Below are 20,081 nucleotides of genomic sequence, written 5' to 3' on the forward strand. Positions count from 1 at the left end.
CAAGACAAGTTCTATATGGCAGCTAATTCAGATATTAAAGGGGTTCTCCACCATAAGGTGATTTTATAACGTACCTGGCAGAGAGTAATGGACATGCTTAGGAAGGATCTGTGCTTGTCTTGGGGATAAATGGCTATGTTGTGAGATTACCATAATACTGTGGCTAGCTTTTTGTGAACTGGTATTTCCTGTTTCAGTTTTCTTTTTTTTTTTTTTATTACAAATCCCACAATTCCATTTTCCTACCTCCCACACATCAGCCACCCCAACTATTGAAACATAAATGAGCTGCATCCATTCAAAAGACCTGTGATTTTCAATCAGGGTGCCTAAAGCTGTTGCATTAGTTACAGATTTATCCCTCTCGCAATAAGCGATCGCTCCACCCATTGAAGCAGACAGGCTCCCTGCCATCAGCTGACTAGTGAGTCATTTTGTCATTTTGTATGCTGGTAACTAGTCATTTTGTATGCTGGTAAAAATTTATATTGTTGTGAAAATCACAGAAGATTTGTGAGAAAACCGTCATACACAGGTACAGACACTATATTATGAACTACACTAACTTCACAGCCCCTGTAGCATAGTCAAATAAAAAAAAACTTCCTGGAATACCCCTTTAATGACGCTATATTAAAGTTAGTATCCAATCAATTAAATATGTGAAATAAAATCAAAACCAACGGCTTAGGGTATGAGCCTATGATTTCCTTACTGGATGACAAATATAAAATAATAACATTAAAGTGGTAGTCTGGTGGGATCATCATTTATATTTCTAAAAGGGGCCGACTGGGTAAAAAAAAATAATATACACATCACTAACCTCCTTGATCCCTTGCTGCCAACAATCCGATGCTCACCTGGTCCTCACTGATCTACACTTCCCTTTTTGACACATGTACTCCTGATACTTCCTGGCCCCCTTTAGACCCGCTCATTCCAATCAGCGACTCTGTCACCACTGTGATTACTAATTGGTTGAGCAGAAAATGGAGATCAGCAGGGATTAGAAGGTGAGTTTTACCCAATCTACCCAATATAAAAGAAAAAATATTGTTATGTTATCTAGCATGAGGCACTACATATGCCCATTAAAAAAACTTTTAATTTATAAAACCAATGGTGACTGGTGCAGGTCCCCATTCTCAAGATCGTTGGGGTCACAGCATTCAGATCCCCCCCACACACCCCGAGATTTGACACTTATCCCCAATCCTGTGGATAAGGGATAAGTGTGCTAAATTTAATGCCCATTTAAGAAGATTTATCTATGTGTAATCTATGGATAATATTCATCTATTTCTATTATGACTATCTTTACTACAAATGAAGTACTACAATTTTGAGCTTGTGATTCCCTTTTGTATGTCCTCTATTGATCGGAGATTTTTGTTATTTGATACTTTGAGTTTGTGCCATAAAAAGGTATTTTACGGAAACATATTTTTAATCTACAATCTACCAATAATGTTACATACATGTACTCATTCCTGTGTAATTGTCTGCAGATGTTGTCTGACTTCAGTGAGAGCTGGGTGGTCCATTGCACAATGGACACCAACAGATTTTGATAGATCCCATTGACTACAAAGGGGTTCGTGTGGCCATTTCCTTCAACCTTACTTTGCTTTCTACTTTAGCAACAATTTTGGCTCATTTTGTTGCATTTAAAGGTCTTGTCCACTGAAAATTTTTACTTAACCAATGTGTCAAATAATTAATTTAAAAAAACTTTCCTTGCATAATATAATTTAAAAGAGCTTTCCTCGCTCCCTTGTAACCTCCTTGTAGCTTCATGGAGCTACAGACAGCACGTCACATTGCCGCTTATCACTGAGTGAGGTGGGACACCCTGTGGCCAATGATTGGCTGTGCGGTGATCTTTTGTGCAAACTTCAGCTCCATAAATCTACAAGGAGACTACAAGAGAGGTAAGGAGGTGAGTAGAAGCTTTTTTTTCCCCTTTTTGCCCCTTCTTCTCTTTATCTGGAGAGGTGCACACCATGTTTAAAGGAGATTATAAATGTGATGCATGGCCAAATTGATCCTAAATTCTGCTGCATTCAGCTTAGTATTCACTCTTGTCAATCCCTCTTCTCATTTAGCCTCTGGGTCTTCTTCGCCTACTCCAGACAGACTTATGTTCAATTTCATAAGAGCTTATTAAAGGGGTAGTCCAGTGGTGAAAAACTTATCCCCTATCCTAAGGATAGGGGATAAGTTTGAGATCACGGGGGGTCCGACCGCTGGGGTCCCCTGCGATCTCTCTGTACGGGGTCCCGGCTCTCCGGCCAGATAGCGGGTGTCGACCCCCGCACGAGGCGGCGGCCGACACGCCCCCTCAATACATCTCAATGGCAGAGCCGGAGATTGCCGAAGGCAGCGCTTCGGCTCTGCCATAGAGTTGTATTGAGGGGGCGTGTCGGCCGCCGCCTCGTGCGGAGGTCGACACGCCCCCTTCCCGCGTTCTGTCGGGGCTCCGTACAGGAGATCGCAGGGGGCCCCAGCGGTCGGACCCCCCGCGATCTGCAACTTATCCCCTATCCTTAGGATAGGGGATAAGTTGCTCACCACTGAGTCACCACTGAACTACTCCTTTAAATGAAGTGGGTACTGTCATATACATAACGTAGATGATAACATTATATATATAGTTGTAATATGCATTGGTTAAAAAAAATGTGTATATTTTTGTCCCTGCAGCTATTGCCTGTGTGTCTCTGTGCAGAGGAAGTTTGTGTTGGACAAGCAGGCCTCTGTGCAGTGAGGACAAGCAGGGCTCTGTACACTGAGGACAAGCAGGGCCTCTGTGCACTGAGGACAAGCAGGGCTCTGTACACTGAGGACAAGCAGGGCTCTGTACACTGAGCACAAGCAGGGCTCTGTACACTGAGGACAAGCAGGGCTCTGTGCACTGAGGACAAGCCTGGCTCTGTGCACTCAGGACAAACAGGTCTCTGTACAGTGAGGACAAGCAAGGCTCTGTGCACTGAAGACAAGCAGGGCTCTGTGCACTGAGGACAAGCCTGGCTCTGTGCATTGAGGACAAACAGGTCTCTGTACAGTGAGGACAAGCAAGGCTCTGTGCACTAAGGACAAGCAGGGCTCTGTACACTGAGGACAAGAAGGGCTCTGTACACTGAGGACAAGCAGGGCTCTGTACACTGAGGACAAGCAGGGCTCTGTGCACTGAGGACAAGCAGGGCTCTGTACACTGAGGACAAGCATGGCTCTGTGCACTGAGGACAAGCAGGGCTCTGTGCACTGAGGACAAGCAGGGCTCTGTACACTGAGGACAAGCAGGGCTCTGCGCTCTGAGGATAAGCAGGGCTCTGCACAGTGAGGACAAGCAGGGCACTGAGCACTGAGGACAAGCAGGGCACTGCACACTGAGGAAAAGCAGGGCTCTGTGCACTGTGGACAAGCAGGGCTCTGTAAACTGAGGACAAGCAGGGCTCTGTACACTGAGGACAAGCAGGGCTCTGTGCACTGAGGACAAGCCGGGCTCTGTACACTGAGGACAAGCCTGGCTCTGTGCACTGAGGACAAGCAGGGCTCTGTGCACTGAGGACAAGCTGGGCTCTGTGCACTGAGGACAAGCAGGGCTCTGTACACTGAGGACAAGCAGGGCTATGCGCTCTGAGGACAAGCAGGGCTCTGCACAGTGAGGACAAGCAGGGCTCTGCGCACTGAGGACAAGCAGGGCTCTGTACACTGAGGACAAGAATGGCTCTGTGCACTGAGGGCAAGCAGGGCTCTGTACACTGAGGACAAGCAGGGCTCTGTACACTGAGGACAAGCAGGGCTCTGCGCTCTGAGGACAAGCCTGGCTCTGCACAGTGAGGAGAAGCAGGGCTCTGCACACTGAGGACAAGCAGGGCTCTGCGCACTGTGGACAAGCAGGGCTCTGTGCACTGAGGACAAGCAGGGATCTGCACACTGAGGACAAGCAGGGCTCTGTACACTGAGGACAAGCAGGGCTCTGTACACTGAGGACAACCTGGGCTCTGTACACTGAGGACAAGCCTGGCTCTGTGCACTGAGGACAAGCAGCGCTCTGTGCAGTGAGAACAAGCAGGGTTCTGTGCACTGAGGACAAACAGGTCTCTGTACAGTGAGGACAAGCAAGGCTCTGTACACTGAGGACAAGCAGGGCTCTTTACAGTGAGGACAAGCAGGGCTCTGTGCACTGAGGACAAGCAGGGCTCTGTGCACTGAGGACAAGCCTGGCTCTGTGCACTGAGGACAAGCAGGGCTCTGTACACTGAGGACAAGCAGGGCTCTGCGCTCTGAGGATAAGCAGGGCTCTGCACAGTGAGGACAAGCAGCGCACTGAGGACAAGCAGGGCACTGCGCACTGAGGACAAGCAGGGCTCTGTACACTGAGGACAAGCAGGGCTCTGTACACTGAGCACAAGCAGGGCTCTGTACACTGAGGACAAGCAGGGCTCTGTGCACTGAGGACAAGCAGGGCTCTGTGCACTGAGGACAAGCAGGGCTCTGTGCACTGAGGACAAGCTGGGCTCTGTACACTGAGGACAAGCCTGGCTCTGTGCACTCAGGACAAACAGGTCTCTGTACAGTGAGGACAAGCAAGGCTCTGTGCACTGAGGACAAGCAGGGCTCTGTGCACTGTGGACAAGCAGGGCTCTGTGCACTGAGGACAAGAAGGGCTCTGTACACTGAGGACAAGCAGGGCTCTGTGCACTGAGGACAAGCTGGGCTCTGTACACTGAGGACAAGCCTGGCTCTGTGCACTGAGGACAAGCAGGGCTCTGTGCACTGAGGACAAGCTGGGCTCTGTACACTGAGGACAAGCAGGGCTATGCGCTCTGAGGACAAGCAGGGCTCTGCACAGTGAGGACAAGCAGGGCTCTGCGCACTGAGGACAAGCAGGGCTCTGTACACTGAGGACAAGAATGGCTCTGTGCACTGAGGACAAGCAGGGCTCTGTACACTGAGGACAAGCAGGGCTCTGTACACTGAGGACAAGCAGGGCTCTGCGCTCTGAGGACAAGCAGGGCTCTGCACAGTGAGGAGAAGCAGGGCTCTGCACACTGAGGACAAGCAGGGCTCTGCGCACTGTGGACAAGCAGGGCTCTGTGCACTGAGGACAAGCAGGGCTCTGTGCACTGAGGACAAGCCTGGCTCTGTGCACTGAGGATAAACAGGTCTCTGTACACTGAGGACAAGCAGGGCTCTGTACACTGAGGACAAGCAGGGCTCTGTACACTGAGGACAACCTGGGCTCTGTACACTGAGGACAAGCCTGGTTCTGTGCACTGAGGACAAGCAGCGCTCTGTGCAGTGAGAACAAGCAGGGTTCTGTCCACTGAGGACAAACAGGTCTCTGTACAGTGAGGACAAGCAAGGCTCTGTACACTGAGGACAAGCAGGGCTCTGTACAGTGAGGACAAGAAGGGCTCTGTGCACTGAGGACAAGCAGGGCTCTGTGCACTGAGGACAAGCCTGGCTCTGTGCACTGAGGACAAACAGGTCTCTGTACACTGAGGACAAGCAGGGCTCTGTACACTGAGGACAAGCAGGGCTCTGCGCTCTGAGGACAAGCAGGGCTCTGTACACTGAGGACAAGCAGGGCTCTGCGCTCTGAGGATAAGCAGGGCTCTGCACAGTGAGGACAAGCAGGGCACTGCGCACTGAGGACAAGCAGGGCACTGCGCACTGAGGACAAGCAGGGCTCTGTGCACTGTGGAAAAGCAGGGCTCTGTGCACTGAGGACAAGCAGGGCTCTGTACACTGAGGACAAGCAGGGCTCTGTGCACTGAGGACAAGCTGGGCTCTGTGCACTGAGGACAAGCCTGGCTCTGTGCACTGAGGACAAGCAGGGCTCTGTGCACTGAGGACAAGCTGGGCTCTGTGCACTGAGAACAAGCAGGGCTCTGTACACTGAGGACAAGCAGGGCTCTGCGCTCTGAGGACAAGCAGGGCTCTGCACAGTGAGGACAAGCAGGGCTCTGCGCACTGAGGACAAGCAGGGCTCTGTACACTGAGGACAAGAATGGCTCTGTGCACTGAGGACAAGCAGGGCTCTGTACACTGAGGACAAGCAGGGCTCTGTACACTGAGGACAAGCAGGGCTCTGCGCTCTGAGGACAAGCAGGGCTCTGCACAGTGAGGACAAGCAGGGCTCTGCACACTGAGGACAAGCAGGGCTCTGCGCACTGTGGACAAGCAGGGCTCTGTGCACTGAGGACAAGCAGGGCTCTGTACACTGAGGACAAGCAGGGCTCTGTACACTGAGGACAAGCAGGGCTCTGTACACTGAGGACAAGCAGGGCTCTGTACACTGAGGACAACCTGGGCTCTGTACACTGAGGACAAGCCTGGCTCTGTGCACTGAGGACAAGCAGCGCTCTGTGCAGTGAGAACAAGCAAGGCTCTGTACACTGAGGACAAGCAGGGCTCTGTACAGTGAGGACAAGCAGGGCTCTGTGCACTGAGGACAAGCAGGGCTCTGTGCACTGAGGACAAGCCTGGCTCTGTGCACTGAGGACAAACAGGTCTCTGTACACTGAGGACAAGCAGGGCTCTGTACACTGAGGACAAGCAGGGCTCTGTACACTGAGGACAAGCAGGGCTCTGTACACTGAGGACAACCTGGGCTCTGTACACTGAGGACAAGCCTGGCTCTGTGCACTGAGGACAAACATGTCTCTGTACAGTGAGGACAAGCAAGGCTCTGTACACTGAGGACAAGCAGGGCTCTGTACAGTGAGGACAAGCAGGGCTCTGTGCACTGAGGACAAGCAGGGCTCTGTACACTGAGGACAAGCAGGGCTCTGTACACTGAGCACAAGCAGGGCTCTGTACACTGAGGACAAGCAGGGCTCTGTGCACTGAGGACAAGCAGGGCTCTGTGCACTGAGGACAAGCAGGGCTCTGTGCACTGAGGACAAGCTGGGCTCTGTACACTGAGGACAAGCCTGGCTCTGTGCACTCAGGACAAACAGGTCTCTGTACAGTGAGGACAAGCAAGGCTCTGTGCACTGAGGACAAGCAGGGCTCTGTGCACTGTGGACAAGCAGGGCTCTGTGCACTGAGGACAAGAAGGGCTCTGTACACTGAGGATAAGCAGGGCTCTGTGCACTGAGGACAAGCTGGGCTCTGTACACTGAGGACAAGCCTGGCTCTGTGCACTGAGGACAAGCAGGGCTCTGTGCACTGAGGACAAGCTGGGCTCTGTACACTGAGGACAAGCAGGGCTATGCGCTCTGAGGACAAGCAGGGCTCTGCACAGTGAGGACAAGCAGGGCTCTGCGCACTGAGGACAAGCAGGGCTCTGTACACTGAGGACAAGAATGGCTCTGTGCACTGAGGACAAGCAGGGCTCTGTACACTGAGGACAAGCAGGGCTCTGTACACTGAGGACAAGCAGGGCTCTGCGCTCTGAGGACAAGCAGGGCTCTGCACAGTGAGGAGAAGCAGGGCTCTGCACACTGAGGACAAGCAGGGCTCTGCGCACTGTGGACAAGCAGGGCTCTGTGCACTGAGGACAAGCAGGGCTCTGTGCACTGAGGACAAGCCTGGCTCTGTGCACTGAGGATAAACAGGTCTCTGTACACTGAGGACAAGCAGGGCTCTGTACACTGAGGACAAGCAGGGCTCTGTACACTGAGGACAACCTGGGCTCTGTACACTGAGGACAAGCCTGGCTCTGTGCACTGAGGACAAGCAGCGCTCTGTGCAGTGAGAACAAGCAGGGTTCTGTCCACTGAGGACAAACAGGTCTCTGTACAGTGAGGACAAGCAAGGCTCTGTACACTGAGGACAAGCAGGGCTCTGTACAGTGAGGACAAGAAGGGCTCTGTGCACTGAGGACAAGCAGGGCTCTGTGCACTGAGGACAAGCCTGGCTCTGTGCACTGAGGACAAACAGGTCTCTGTACACTGAGGACAAGCAGGGCTCTGTACACTGAGGACAAGCAGGGCTCTGCGCTCTGAGGACAAGCAGGGCTCTGTACACTGAGGACAAGCAGGGCTCTGCGCTCTGAGGATAAGCAGGGCTCTGCACAGTGAGGACAAGCAGGGCACTGCGCACTGAGGACAAGCAGGGCACTGCGCACTGAGGACAAGCAGGGCTCTGTGCACTGTGGAAAAGCAGGGCTCTGTGCACTGAGGACAAGCAGGGCTCTGTACACTGAGGACAAGCAGGGCTCTGTGCACTGAGGACAAGCTGGGCTCTGTGCACTGAGGACAAGCCTGGCTCTGTGCACTGAGGACAAGCAGGGCTCTGTGCACTGAGGACAAGCTGGGCTCTGTGCACTGAGAACAAGCAGGGCTCTGTACACTGAGGACAAGCAGGGCTCTGCGCTCTGAGGACAAGCAGGGCTCTGCACAGTGAGGACAAGCAGGGCTCTGCGCACTGAGGACAAGCAGGGCTCTGTACACTGAGGACAAGAATGGCTCTGTGCACTGAGGACAAGCAGGGCTCTGTACACTGAGGACAAGCAGGGCTCTGTACACTGAGGACAAGCAGGGCTCTGCGCTCTGAGGACAAGCAGGGCTCTGCACAGTGAGGACAAGCAGGGCTCTGCACACTGAGGACAAGCAGGGCTCTGCGCACTGTGGACAAGCAGGGCTCTGTGCACTGAGGACAAGCAGGGCTCTGTACACTGAGGACAAGCAGGGCTCTGTACACTGAGGACAAGCAGGGCTCTGTACACTGAGGACAAGCAGGGCTCTGTACACTGAGGACAACCTGGGCTCTGTACACTGAGGACAAGCCTGGCTCTGTGCACTGAGGACAAGCAGCGCTCTGTGCAGTGAGAACAAGCAAGGCTCTGTACACTGAGGACAAGCAGGGCTCTGTACAGTGAGGACAAGCAGGGCTCTGTGCACTGAGGACAAGCAGGGCTCTGTGCACTGAGGACAAGCCTGGCTCTGTGCACTGAGGACAAACAGGTCTCTGTACACTGAGGACAAGCAGGGCTCTGTACACTGAGGACAAGCAGGGCTCTGTACACTGAGGACAAGCAGGGCTCTGTACACTGAGGACAACCTGGGCTCTGAACACTGAGGACAAGCCTGGCTCTGTGCACTGAGGACAAACATGTCTCTGTACAGTGAGGACAAGCAAGGCTCTGTACACTGAGGACAAGCAGGGCTCTGTACAGTGAGGACAAGCAGGGCTCTGTGCACTGAGGACAAGCAGGGCTCTGTGCACTGAGGACAAGCCTGGCTCTGTGCACTGAGGACAAACAGGTCTCTGTACACTGAGGACAAGCAGGGCTCTGTACACTGAGGACAAGCAGGGCTCTGCGCTCTGAGGACAAGCAGGGCTCTGCGCTCTGAGGACAAGCAGGGCTCTGCGCACTGAGGACAAGCAGGGCTCTGCGCACTGTGGACAAGCAGGGCTCTGTGCACTGAGGACAAGCAGGGCTCTGTGCACTGAGGACAAGCAGGGCTCTGTACACTGAGGACAAGCAGGGCTCTGTACACTGAGGACAACCTGGGCTCTGTACACTGAGGACAAGCCTGGCTCTGTGCACTGAGGACAAACATGTCTCTGTACAGTGAGGACAAGCAAGGCTCTGTACACTGAGGACAAGCAGGGCTCTGTACAGTGAGGACAAGCAGGGCTCTGTGCACTGAGGACAAGCAGGGCTCTGTGCACTGAGGACAAGCAGGGCTCTGTGCACTGAGGACAAGCTGGGCTCTGTACACTGAGGACAAGCCTGGCTCTGTGCACTGAGGACAAACAGGTCTCTGTACACTGAGGACAAGCAGGGCTCTGTACACTGAGGACAATCAGGGCTCTGCGCTCTAAGGACAAGCAGGGCTCTGCGCTCTGAGGACAAGCAGGGCTCTGCACAGTGAGGACAAGCAGGGCTCTGCGCACTGAGGACAAGCAGGGCTCTGCGCACTGTGGACAAGCAGGGCTCTGTGCACTGAGGACAAGCAGGGCTCTGTGCACTGAGGACAAGCAGGGCTCTGTACACTGAGGACAAGCAGGGCTCTGTACACTGAGGACAACCTGGGCTCTGTACACTGAGGACAAGCCTGGCTCTGTGCACTGAGGACAAGCAATGCTCTGTGCAGTGAGAACAAGCAGGGTTCTGTGCACTGAGGTTAAACAGGTCTCTGTACAGTGAGGACAAGCAAGGCTCTGTACACTGAGGACAAGCAGGGCTCTTTACAGTGAGGACAAGCAGGGCTCTGTGCACTGAGGACAAGCAGGGCTCTGTGCACTGAGGACAAGCCTGGCTCTGTGCACTGAGGACAAACAGGTCTCTGTACAGTGAGGACAAGCAAGGCTCTGTGCACTGAGGACAAGCAGGGCTCTGTGCATTGAGGACAAGCAGGGCTCTGCGCAGTGAGGACAAGCAGGGCTCTGTGCATTGAGGACAAGCAGGGCTCTGTGCCCTGAGGACAAGAAGGGCTCTGTGCATTGAGGACTAGTGTTGCTCGCGAATATTCGCAATTCGAATATTATTCGCGAATATCGCATATTCGCGAATTCGCGAATTTCGCGAATATAGCGCTATATATTCGTAATTACGAATATTCGTTTTTTTTTTTTTTTTTCTTCACAGTACACATCACAGTGATCACCCCTATCTGCTTCCAGCTTGTGTGGTGTAAAGAAGGCTCTAATACTACTGTGTGAGACTGGCGTGCGAAAATTCGCATATGCGAAAATTAGCATATGCGGATTTTAGCTTATGCTAATTTTGTATCTGCTAATTTTCACATCTGTAAATTTTCGCATACGCGAATGTTCGCATATGCGAAAATAAAACGAGGATATAACGAATATGCGAATATTCGCGAATATATGACGAATATTCGTCCATATATTCGTGAATATTCGCGAATTCGAATATGGCCTATGCCGCTCAACACTATTGAGGACAAGCAGGGCTCTGTGCCCTGAGGACAAGAAGGGCTCTGTACACTGAGGACAAGCAGGGCTCTGCGCACTGAGGACAAGCAGGGCTCTGCGCACTTAGGTCAAGCGGGGCTCTGCGCACTGAGGACAAGTAGGGCTCTGCGCACTGAGGCCAAGCAGGGCTCTGCGCACTGAGGACAAGATGGGCTCTGCGCACTGAGGACAAGCAAGGCTCTGGTCACTGAGGACAAGCAGGGCTCTGTGCCCTGAGGACAAGCAGGGCTCTGTGCACTGAGGACAAGCAGGGCTCTGTGCCCTGAGGACAAGAAGGGCTCTGTGCCGTGAGGACAAGCAGGGCTCTGTACACTGAGGACAAGCAGGGCTCTGCGCACTGAGGACAAGCAGGGCTCTGCGCACTTAGGTCAAGCAGGGCTCTGCACTGAGGACAAGCAGGGCTCTACAGTGAGGACAAGCAGGGCTCTGTACACTGAGGACAGGCAGGGCTTTGTGCAGTGAGGACAAGCAGGGCTCTGCACAGTGAGGACAAGCAAGGCTCTGTACACTGAGGACAAGCAGGGCTCTGTGCACTGAGGACAAGCAGGGCTCTGTGCACTGAGGACAAGCAGGGCTCTGTGCACTGAGGACAAGCAGGGCTCTGTACACTGAGGACAAGCAGGGCTCTGTGCACTGAGGACAAGCAAGGCTCTGTGCACTGAGGACAAGCAAGGCTCTGTACACTGAGGACAATCAGGTCTCAGTGCACTGAGGACAAGCAGGGCTCTGTGCAGTGAGGACAAGCAGGGCTCTGCGCAGTGAGGACAAGCAGGGCTCTGTACACTGAGGACAAGCAAGGCTCTGGTCACTGAGGACAAGCAGGGCTCTGTGCACTGAGGACAAGCAGGGCTCTGTGCACTGAGGACAAGCAGGGCTCTGTGCACTGAGGACAAGCAGATCTCTGCGCACTGATGACAAGCAGGGCTCTGCGCACTGAGGACAAGCAGGGCTCTGGGCACTGAGGACAAGCAGGGCTCTGTGTACTTAGGACAAGCAGGGCTCTGTACACTGAGGACAAGCAGGGCTCTGTACACCGAGGACAAGCAGGGCTCTGTGCACTGAGGACAAGCAGGGCTCTACAGTGAGGACAAGCAGGGCTCTACAGTGAAGACAAGCAGGGCTCTGTGGAGTCAGGACAAGCAGGGCTCTGCACAGTGAGGACAAGCATGGCTCTGCGCAGTGAGGACAAGCAGGGCTCTGTACACTGAGGACAAGCAGGGCTCTGTACACTGAGGACCAGCAGGGATTTGTGCACTGTGGACAAGTGTGGTGGTCCAGTACAGGAGTTGCACCCCTGTACCCTTGCTACCCTGTCAGGCAGCCTCCCTACAGTGTCCCCTGCATCACCACCCCCCCCCACCCTACACCTGTTCCATTGTGTATTCAATCATGTGTATGTTATTTAATGTATCCTGCCTAAAATGTGTTATAGCTTTTAGAACAGTTTACATGTGTTTAACCAGTGTCATGTGATTGTAACCCAGTGAGGTTTCAGTGACCATGTGACCTAAGGGTGACCTATGGGACCCCTCCTAGTCTCCCCCATATAAACCCTGGGAGGAGCTAGTTCTCTCTCTTGAGTTTCAGTCTTTGCTGAGGTCCTGTGCAGTCAAGTCCTAGGTGTGTGTCTGGAGTCCAGAGGAGGCCACAAGCCAACCATGCCGCCACAAGTCTACAAGTCTACTACCCCCAGGTCCCAGTCAGAGCCTGGTAAGCTACAAATGGGGTATAGTCAGTCTCAGTCAAAGTCGACCTATCCAGTCAGCGTGGCCTGCATCAAAGTTGTCCCAGTCTACTACAAGTCCCTGCAAGCTCTAAGGTCTCTGAAGTCACTGGTCACCTCCGTGGGCCTGGCTAAGCTGTATAGACTATTCCACCTGTCTAACTGAGTAAAGCTACCGTTGTTCGTAACTTGGCATCGGAGTCATTATTGCCCCTGTGCCTAGCCCAAGATCCAGCGGTATACCTTTGGGTGGTATTGAGGATAAACCACGCCCTGGCATCATGAATACAAGGGGTGAATGCCATCTGCCCCTAGGGTAATTCCATCTGCCCTGCATCACACCCTCTACCACACAAGCAGGGCTCTGTGTACTGAGGACATGTAGGGCTCTGTACACTGAGAACAAGCAGGGCTCTGTATACTGAGGACAAGCAGGGCTCTGTACACTGAGGACAAGCAGGACTCTGTACACTGAGGACAAGCAGGGCTCTGTGCAGTGAGGACAAGGAGGGCTCTGTACACTGAGGACAAGCAGGGCTCTGTACACTGAGAACGAGCAGGGCTCTGTACACTGAAGACAAGTAGGGCTCTGTACACTGAGGACAAGCAGGGCCCTGTGCAGTGAGGACAAGGAGGGCTCTGTACACTGAGGACAAGCAGGGCTCTGTACACTGAGGACGAGCAGGGCTCTGTACACTGAAGACAAGTAGGGCTCTGTACACTGAGGACAAGCAGGGCCCTGTGCACTGTTGACCAGCAGGGCTCTGTGACATACTCCCTACTCACACAGTAGAATGGTTGACAAGCCAGGAGCCTGCACAGAGCCCTGCTTTTCCTGCCCTCACTTCCTGTATTTTGTCCCTGCACAGAGACACACAGGCAATAGGTGAAGGAACAAGACAGAATTTTTTTCAGTCAAAAATATCCACATTTTTACCAATGTATTTTACAAATATACATATAAAGTTATTATCAATATTGTACAAAAAGTGTTTGCAAATGACAGGTACACTTTAACCCCTTAAGGACCCAGACAATTTAGTTTTCTCTTTTATATTTTCATCCACAGACTAGTATGAGGTCTTGTTTTTTGCGCAACCAGTTGTCCTTTGTATTGACATAACTAATTTTACCATAAAATGTATGGTGCAACCAAAAAAATACTATTTGTGCGGGGAAATTGATAAGAAAACTGCAATTTTGATAATTTTGGAAGGTTTTGTTTTCATGCTGTACACTTTACTGTAAAAAAGACATGTTTTCTTTATTCTGTGGGTCAGTACTATTAAAATTATACCCATGATTTCATACTTTTCCATTATTGTACCACGTAAAAAAAACTTTTTAACCAAATTAGTGCATTTAAAATTCCTCTATTTTGCTGACCTATAACTTTTTCATTTTTCCGCATAAGCGGGGGTATGAGGGCTAATTTTTTGCGCCGTTATCTATTTTTTTGGGAATGAAATGTTATTTTAAAAAAGCAGCAATTTCGGATTTTTCTTTTTTTTACGTTCACGCTGTTCACCGTACAGGATAATTAACATTATATAATTAAATATAGTTCGGATATTTACGCACGTGGCGATACCAAATATGTTTATAAAAAAAAAAAATTGGGTGGTGGTGTGGGTGGTGTGGGTGGTGGGTGGGTAAAATGGGGAAAAAAGGGACAATTTACGGGATTTTTCAAATTATTTTTAACTTTTATTTTTAACTTTTTTTTAAACATTTATTTTTACTCTTTAATAGTCCCCATAGGGGACTATTTAAAGCAATCTTTTGATTGCCAATACTGTCCAGTGCTATGCATAGGACATAGCACTGATCAGTGTTATTGGCTCGATCTCAGACCAGAGCAGAAGACGCTGGGAGATGGACGGAGGCAGGTGAGCGGACCTCTGTCCACCATTACAGATGATCGTATCACCGTGGCGGCGCTGCAGCCGATCCGATCATGCATTTTCCTGATTGCACTCCCGCAGATGCCGTGATCTGTATTGATCACGGCATCTGAGGGGATAATGGAAGACATCCGCATGATCGCGGATGTCGCCCATTACTTGCGGTTTCCTGGCTGCTATCAGCAGCTGGGAACTGCCGCGCATGATGCTACGATGCTCGCGGTCATGTACAGGACGTAAATGTACGTCCTGGTGCGTTAAGTACCACTGCAGCAGGACATACATTTATGTCCTGCGTCGTTAAAGGGTTAAATATATTTGCTTAGGGTAGAAAGCAATGTGGAACACAAGCTTTAAAGAAGAGCTGTGGCCAACCCCTAAAAAATGAGACGGCACTTAATTAAATAGCTTATGGTGCGCTGATCACACAACTATTTACAGTTTCTTGATACACTGAGATATGTGGGTTTATAGTTTGTCTGACAATTGAGGGAATCAGTCAGATGGGCGTGAATCTTAATTTTAATAATGAGAGGGACTATGGATGATGATAATGGAAGTGAAATCTTAATTTCTTTGGGTTGGCCACAGATCTTCTTTAAGCAAGTTTTACCTTGTTAAATCATAACCCATGGTAACTGCTAAAGCACTTTTACTAATATACAGAGTCTGAAGGCTGAATTACACACTTTAACCCTTATCATTTCAACTCACCATTTCTTAGGAATGTGCCACTCAGATCAAGTATTGACAGTAACTTTAATGGATACTCTTGGGCTTCTGTTCCGTTAACGTAAGATTCATTGATGTCTTCAGAATTTCTGCCGATCAATGTTATTGATAAATTTAGGTACAAAAGATTTGGGAAAGAGGAGAAGGCATGTGGGTGGATGAGTGATATGGGATTTTCAGCCAGAGATAAAAGTTTGAGATTCTTTAACATAAGGCACTTTGGCACGCTGGATAACTGATTATTGCTTAGGTCCAATGACTCCAGTTTTGCCAACACGTGAATTTTCCAGTGAATCTCTTGGATTTGGTTGTGTGCTAACGACAAGTTACGAAGCTCGGAGAGGTCAACCACGTCTTGGTCCCTAATTATGTTTATATTATTGAAACTCAAATCCAAGTCCTCTATAGTTCTAGGTAGACATGTTGGTAACACGTCAAAATTTTTGTTTCGTAGATGACATGTGACGTTGCATTGTTCCCCACAGGGAACATCAGTAATGTTTAGTGGTTCTGTTAGATTTTTCGAGACAGTAACTGTTTGGTCCGTGCTGTTGAGCAGAGCCGCTAACACGCCCATCTTACTTATAAGCAGCAACAAGGTGAACATTATCTTCTTTAGGGTGCAAATAAATTAATACAATCCTGCAAAAATAAAATAAAAATAAATAAAAATATTAAAAAAAACATAAAAACAATAAGAATTTAAGGTTACAGATTCTGTTTATTTAAAGTCTACCTCATATAAAAAGAGCCATTGTGGAGTTTTTCTTATTAGAAATCACCAATTTGTGCTGTAGACTTCTTTTTAATTCTTTTGTCACAAAACTATGGCCTTCCAGCTGTTACAAAACAACAACTCCCAGCATACCCAGACAGCCAACAGCTGCACATGGGGTAGACTTTTTCTTTGTAATTATAGGGTTATTCCGGGCAAAAACATCTTATCCCCTATCGAAAGGATAGGGAATAAGATGTCTGATTGCGGCACCCCCTCCCCCCGAGACGGGGACGTGACGTCACGCCACGCCCCCTCCATTCATTTCTTTGGGAGGGGGTGTAACGGCCGCAACGCCCCCTCCCATACACATGATTGGAGGGGGCGTGGCGTGGCCCGGAGGTTTCCGAAACTTCAGGCGGGCTGCTGCAGGGAGAACGCGGGGGTCCCAGCGGCGGGCCCCACCGCAATCAGACATCTTATCCCCTATCCTTTTGATAGGGGATAAGATGTTTTTGCCCGGAATACCCCTTTAATGATACATTCCCCCTTTGGCTCCAAACCTTGGACAAGCCCACCTTGTAGGTTCTGTAAAATTCATATCTGTTTAGAGCTAGACATGGTATGGGGACATCAGGGTGTGAAATAATAAAACTTGGGCATTTTATTAGACAATTCTCAAAATGCTGCCCTCTGTTTTATATAGTAACAATAAACTATTGTGCAACAGTTTAGAGCGGTTTCTGGGATTGGTATTTGTCAGAGATGCCCTGCTGGAATAAGCAGTGAGCAGGAAGCAGAGAGCGCTGTACATTGTGTTGTGGCCATTCTTGGTTACTGCACCTCAGCTGCTTTTAAATTGAATAAGAGCTGAGTTGCAATAACCCAGCATGGCCACTATGCAATATATGGCGCTGTCTGCTTCCTGCTCTGTTTCACTGTGTATGGTGGCACTGTGGCTCTGGAAAGCAATTGGATAGCAAGGTGCCATTGTCAGCACCCCACCTTTTTAACATTGAGTCATCGATAAATATTACCCAGAAAACAGTGCAGTGCCTACCATAGGGTAAGAACACATGCCTACAATGGAGGACAAATCAATATGCAGTTAACTTTACCTAGTGGTGGCTACATATCATAATTTGATAGGACCACTAGACACCAGGGTTGTACTACAAAAACTGTGTAAATGCCCCAATTAAATATTGATTGGGAATATAAACAGTTAAATGACCGGCATCAGAGTGATAGCAGCTGGCACCCGCCTGGTGTGGGGCGGTCCTGGCTCCCAAGTGCTTACCATACTCCCTCACCCTACTCATGCCATAAATGTATGGCATGGGTCTGAAATGGGTAAAGGAGAAATGCGGCGCAAAACTTTTACCTCCCGGGCTGCAAAAACTAAAAAAATAAATAAACTTTAACTCACCTTCCTACATTCCCCCCTTGCGTCCTGAGGAAAAAAGTGTGGGAACTCACCCATGATTTTCACTCAAGGGCTGATTCTGTAGGACTCCTGCTAATGGAAACAGTGTTCCTTCAATAGAAAAAGTGCAGGAACTCTGTTCCCTTCCATTCCTGCAGGACTTGAGCCCTGGGCTGAGCGCACTGTCAGGTAAGGAGCTCGGGCCCTGCCTTCTCCCTGCTGCGGGGACTCCTTACATAGTGCGCTCAGGCTATCACCGGCCGAGGCGGGACATTTCTGTGGCCGGCGATACGCTGACTGCAGTGTGACGTTCCGAGTCTAAGAAGCAAGGAGCCGAGCTGTTCCGGAGGACTGGGACGCCGATATCGGCGCAAGAGGGAAACGAAGGAAGGTGAATTAAAGTTAGTTTTTTTTAAATTAAAGTTTTTGCAGCCCGAGCACAAGGCAAGGTAAAAGTTTTGCACCGCATTTCCCCTTTAAACTGTGCCGCCTCCCTTCTGATGGCAGGTGGCGCCACTGAGGCTACTAATGCCACTGACTTGCACTCATTGCAGAAGTGCCCCTGACCGCACAGCAGTAAAAATGAGATGCTACATCTCCCCAGGTTGTTTTAGCAGAAGACACATGCGCAAAATATTAATAGTATCTATATCCTATAGAGAACTAGACCACGTTCATACAGCATATTCCATCACAAAATACATGTGCAATACACGTTGAGTTGTCTCAGTGACAATATGCACTGCAGTGAACAACGATATGGCTAATCTGCACCTAAAATTGGGACCAAATCTGAGACCTCGGAATTCTGATCTGTATTTTGCAGAGGTGGAAAAAAAAATCCGCCATGTGATGATACTGTACCTTTAAAGGCACACATTGTATTTTTCCCAACCAGGCTGCCTCCAGCTGTTGCAAAATTACAACTCCCAGCAAGCCCGGACAGCCGAAGGCTGTCCGGGCATGCTGGGAGTTGTAGTTCTGCAACAGCTGGAGGCACACTAGTTGGGAAACACTGATTTAGACATTGGCTGTAGAATTCCAGTGTGACTTTTAATATTCTCTACACAGTCAAACCTCTTTAAAAGACCACGGGGGAGATTTATCAAAACCTGTCTAGAGGAAAAGTTGCTGAGTTGCCCATAGCAACCAATCAGATCGCTTCTTTCATTTTTAACTTTGCAAAATGAAAGAAGCGATCTCATTGGTTGCTATGGGCAACTCAGCAACTTTTCCTCTGGACAGGTTTTGATAAATCTCCCCCCACGTCTTTTAACCATCCCCTTATCCAGACCCCATTCCACCATACATTATACATAGTAACCATTTTCTACAGGTTACACTCCCCAACAGCTGCCCGACGTCTTCCAGCCCACCTGTGATTGATATGAAATACTCATTTTCAGAATGTTCTGACCGAAAATGTACTGAAATATTCTACCAAATTTTTCGTAGGAGGGATATTTTTCCTTATGTTACACACCCCAGCTGCTGCGTTACTTCTTTTTTCACAAGGCAGGGGAAGCCTCCAGCCCCCCCCCCCCTCCCTGTGATTGATATAGTGATATGAAATACTTTCATCCTTTTCAAAAAGAATTTGCGCAATATTGAGGTTAGTATTCCGAGCTGGCTAAGAAGCATTTTTTTTTATTATTTATTATTTAATAATTGCCAGACATGGGAGAAAGCTCTTCCTAGAAAAGCAATCTGCAGAAAACCACTTCTGAAGGAGATAAACAGCGTCTATTCACCTCCGCGTATTTATCAGGTTCTGATTTTCATTGGTGGATATAATATTAACATTACTTCTACTAATAATACAACAATAACAATATTAATAAAAGTAATAATAATAATAAGCACAATAATAATACTGCTAATACTTGTAATAATCAAATTCTTCTTATTATTATTATTAATACTAAGCACAAAAATAATACTACTACTACTACATATAATAATCACATTAATATTATTTTTATTATTATTATTATTATCATTAATAATAATAATCAACACAACAATAATAATAAACACTATAATAATAATAATTTCAGCAAAGATGTAGCCAGCCATCTGTATACAGTATTTACAATCAATCAATGAATTGATCCTCTATTTGTAAATAACAAAGTATAAAAAGTTTACAAAACATAGTTAAAACAAACTTATTATCCTACCTGCAAATAACACTTGAAGAAGGAATCTCTTTCTTCTGTGAAACCTGTAGACAGTATGAGCCAAGAAAAGAGCTCTGTAAATAAGACGTCTTTGCTTTCTCTCCCACCTATGCTGAGACACTGGTGCCTCTGGTATGCGGTGGGAGGTCTTTGTTCCCTTTAATCACCACGAGCACTGTCCATCGGTTTGGTTATTGTGTATAAATAATAATTACATATTATTTCTACCACATGACGACGATAATGGTGGCATGGAGCTATGATAGGGAAACAGACGAGGATTAGGGATATCAAAGTACAAAACGTTGTCTTGTTTAACTGGAGGGAGTCATTACTCCCAGGACCTAAAAATAAGAGGTTTGTTTCTTACTCCGGTGGAAATGTTTATTTTTTTTTTTTTAAATCAACTGGTGCCAGAAAGTTAAACAGATTTGTAAATGACTTCTATTAAAAAAATCTTAATCCTTCCAGTACTTTTTAGCAGCTGTATGCTACA

At 49.0% G+C, this 20,081-nt stretch overlaps 1 protein-coding gene across 4 annotated transcripts in view; it reads right to left on the reverse strand.

Moving 5' to 3' along the window:
* Positions 1–20,081, reverse strand: part of LRRN4 (leucine rich repeat neuronal 4) — a 66,500-nt gene that overhangs the window by 26,177 nt on the left and 20,242 nt on the right. Inside the window, exons 1-2 of one of the 4 annotated variants that reach the window (XM_056567835.1) lie at positions 18,483–18,544; positions 15,247–15,906 (exon numbers count right to left, since the gene is read on the reverse strand). In XM_056567835.1, coding sequence (XP_056423810.1) covers positions 15,247–15,871 — 625 coding nt within the window. In that variant the 5' untranslated portion in view covers positions 15,872–15,906; positions 18,483–18,544. Of the gene's footprint in view, positions 1–15,246; positions 15,907–18,482; positions 18,545–19,585; positions 19,765–20,081 lie in introns of those variants that run through there. The other 3 variants (XM_056567834.1, XM_056567833.1, XM_056567836.1) reach the window with 3 other exon arrangements.

Source organism: Hyla sarda, chromosome 3 (genome assembly GCF_029499605.1).
Source record: "Hyla sarda isolate aHylSar1 chromosome 3, aHylSar1.hap1, whole genome shotgun sequence".
Taxonomy (NCBI): Eukaryota; Metazoa; Chordata; class Amphibia; order Anura; family Hylidae; genus Hyla; species Hyla sarda.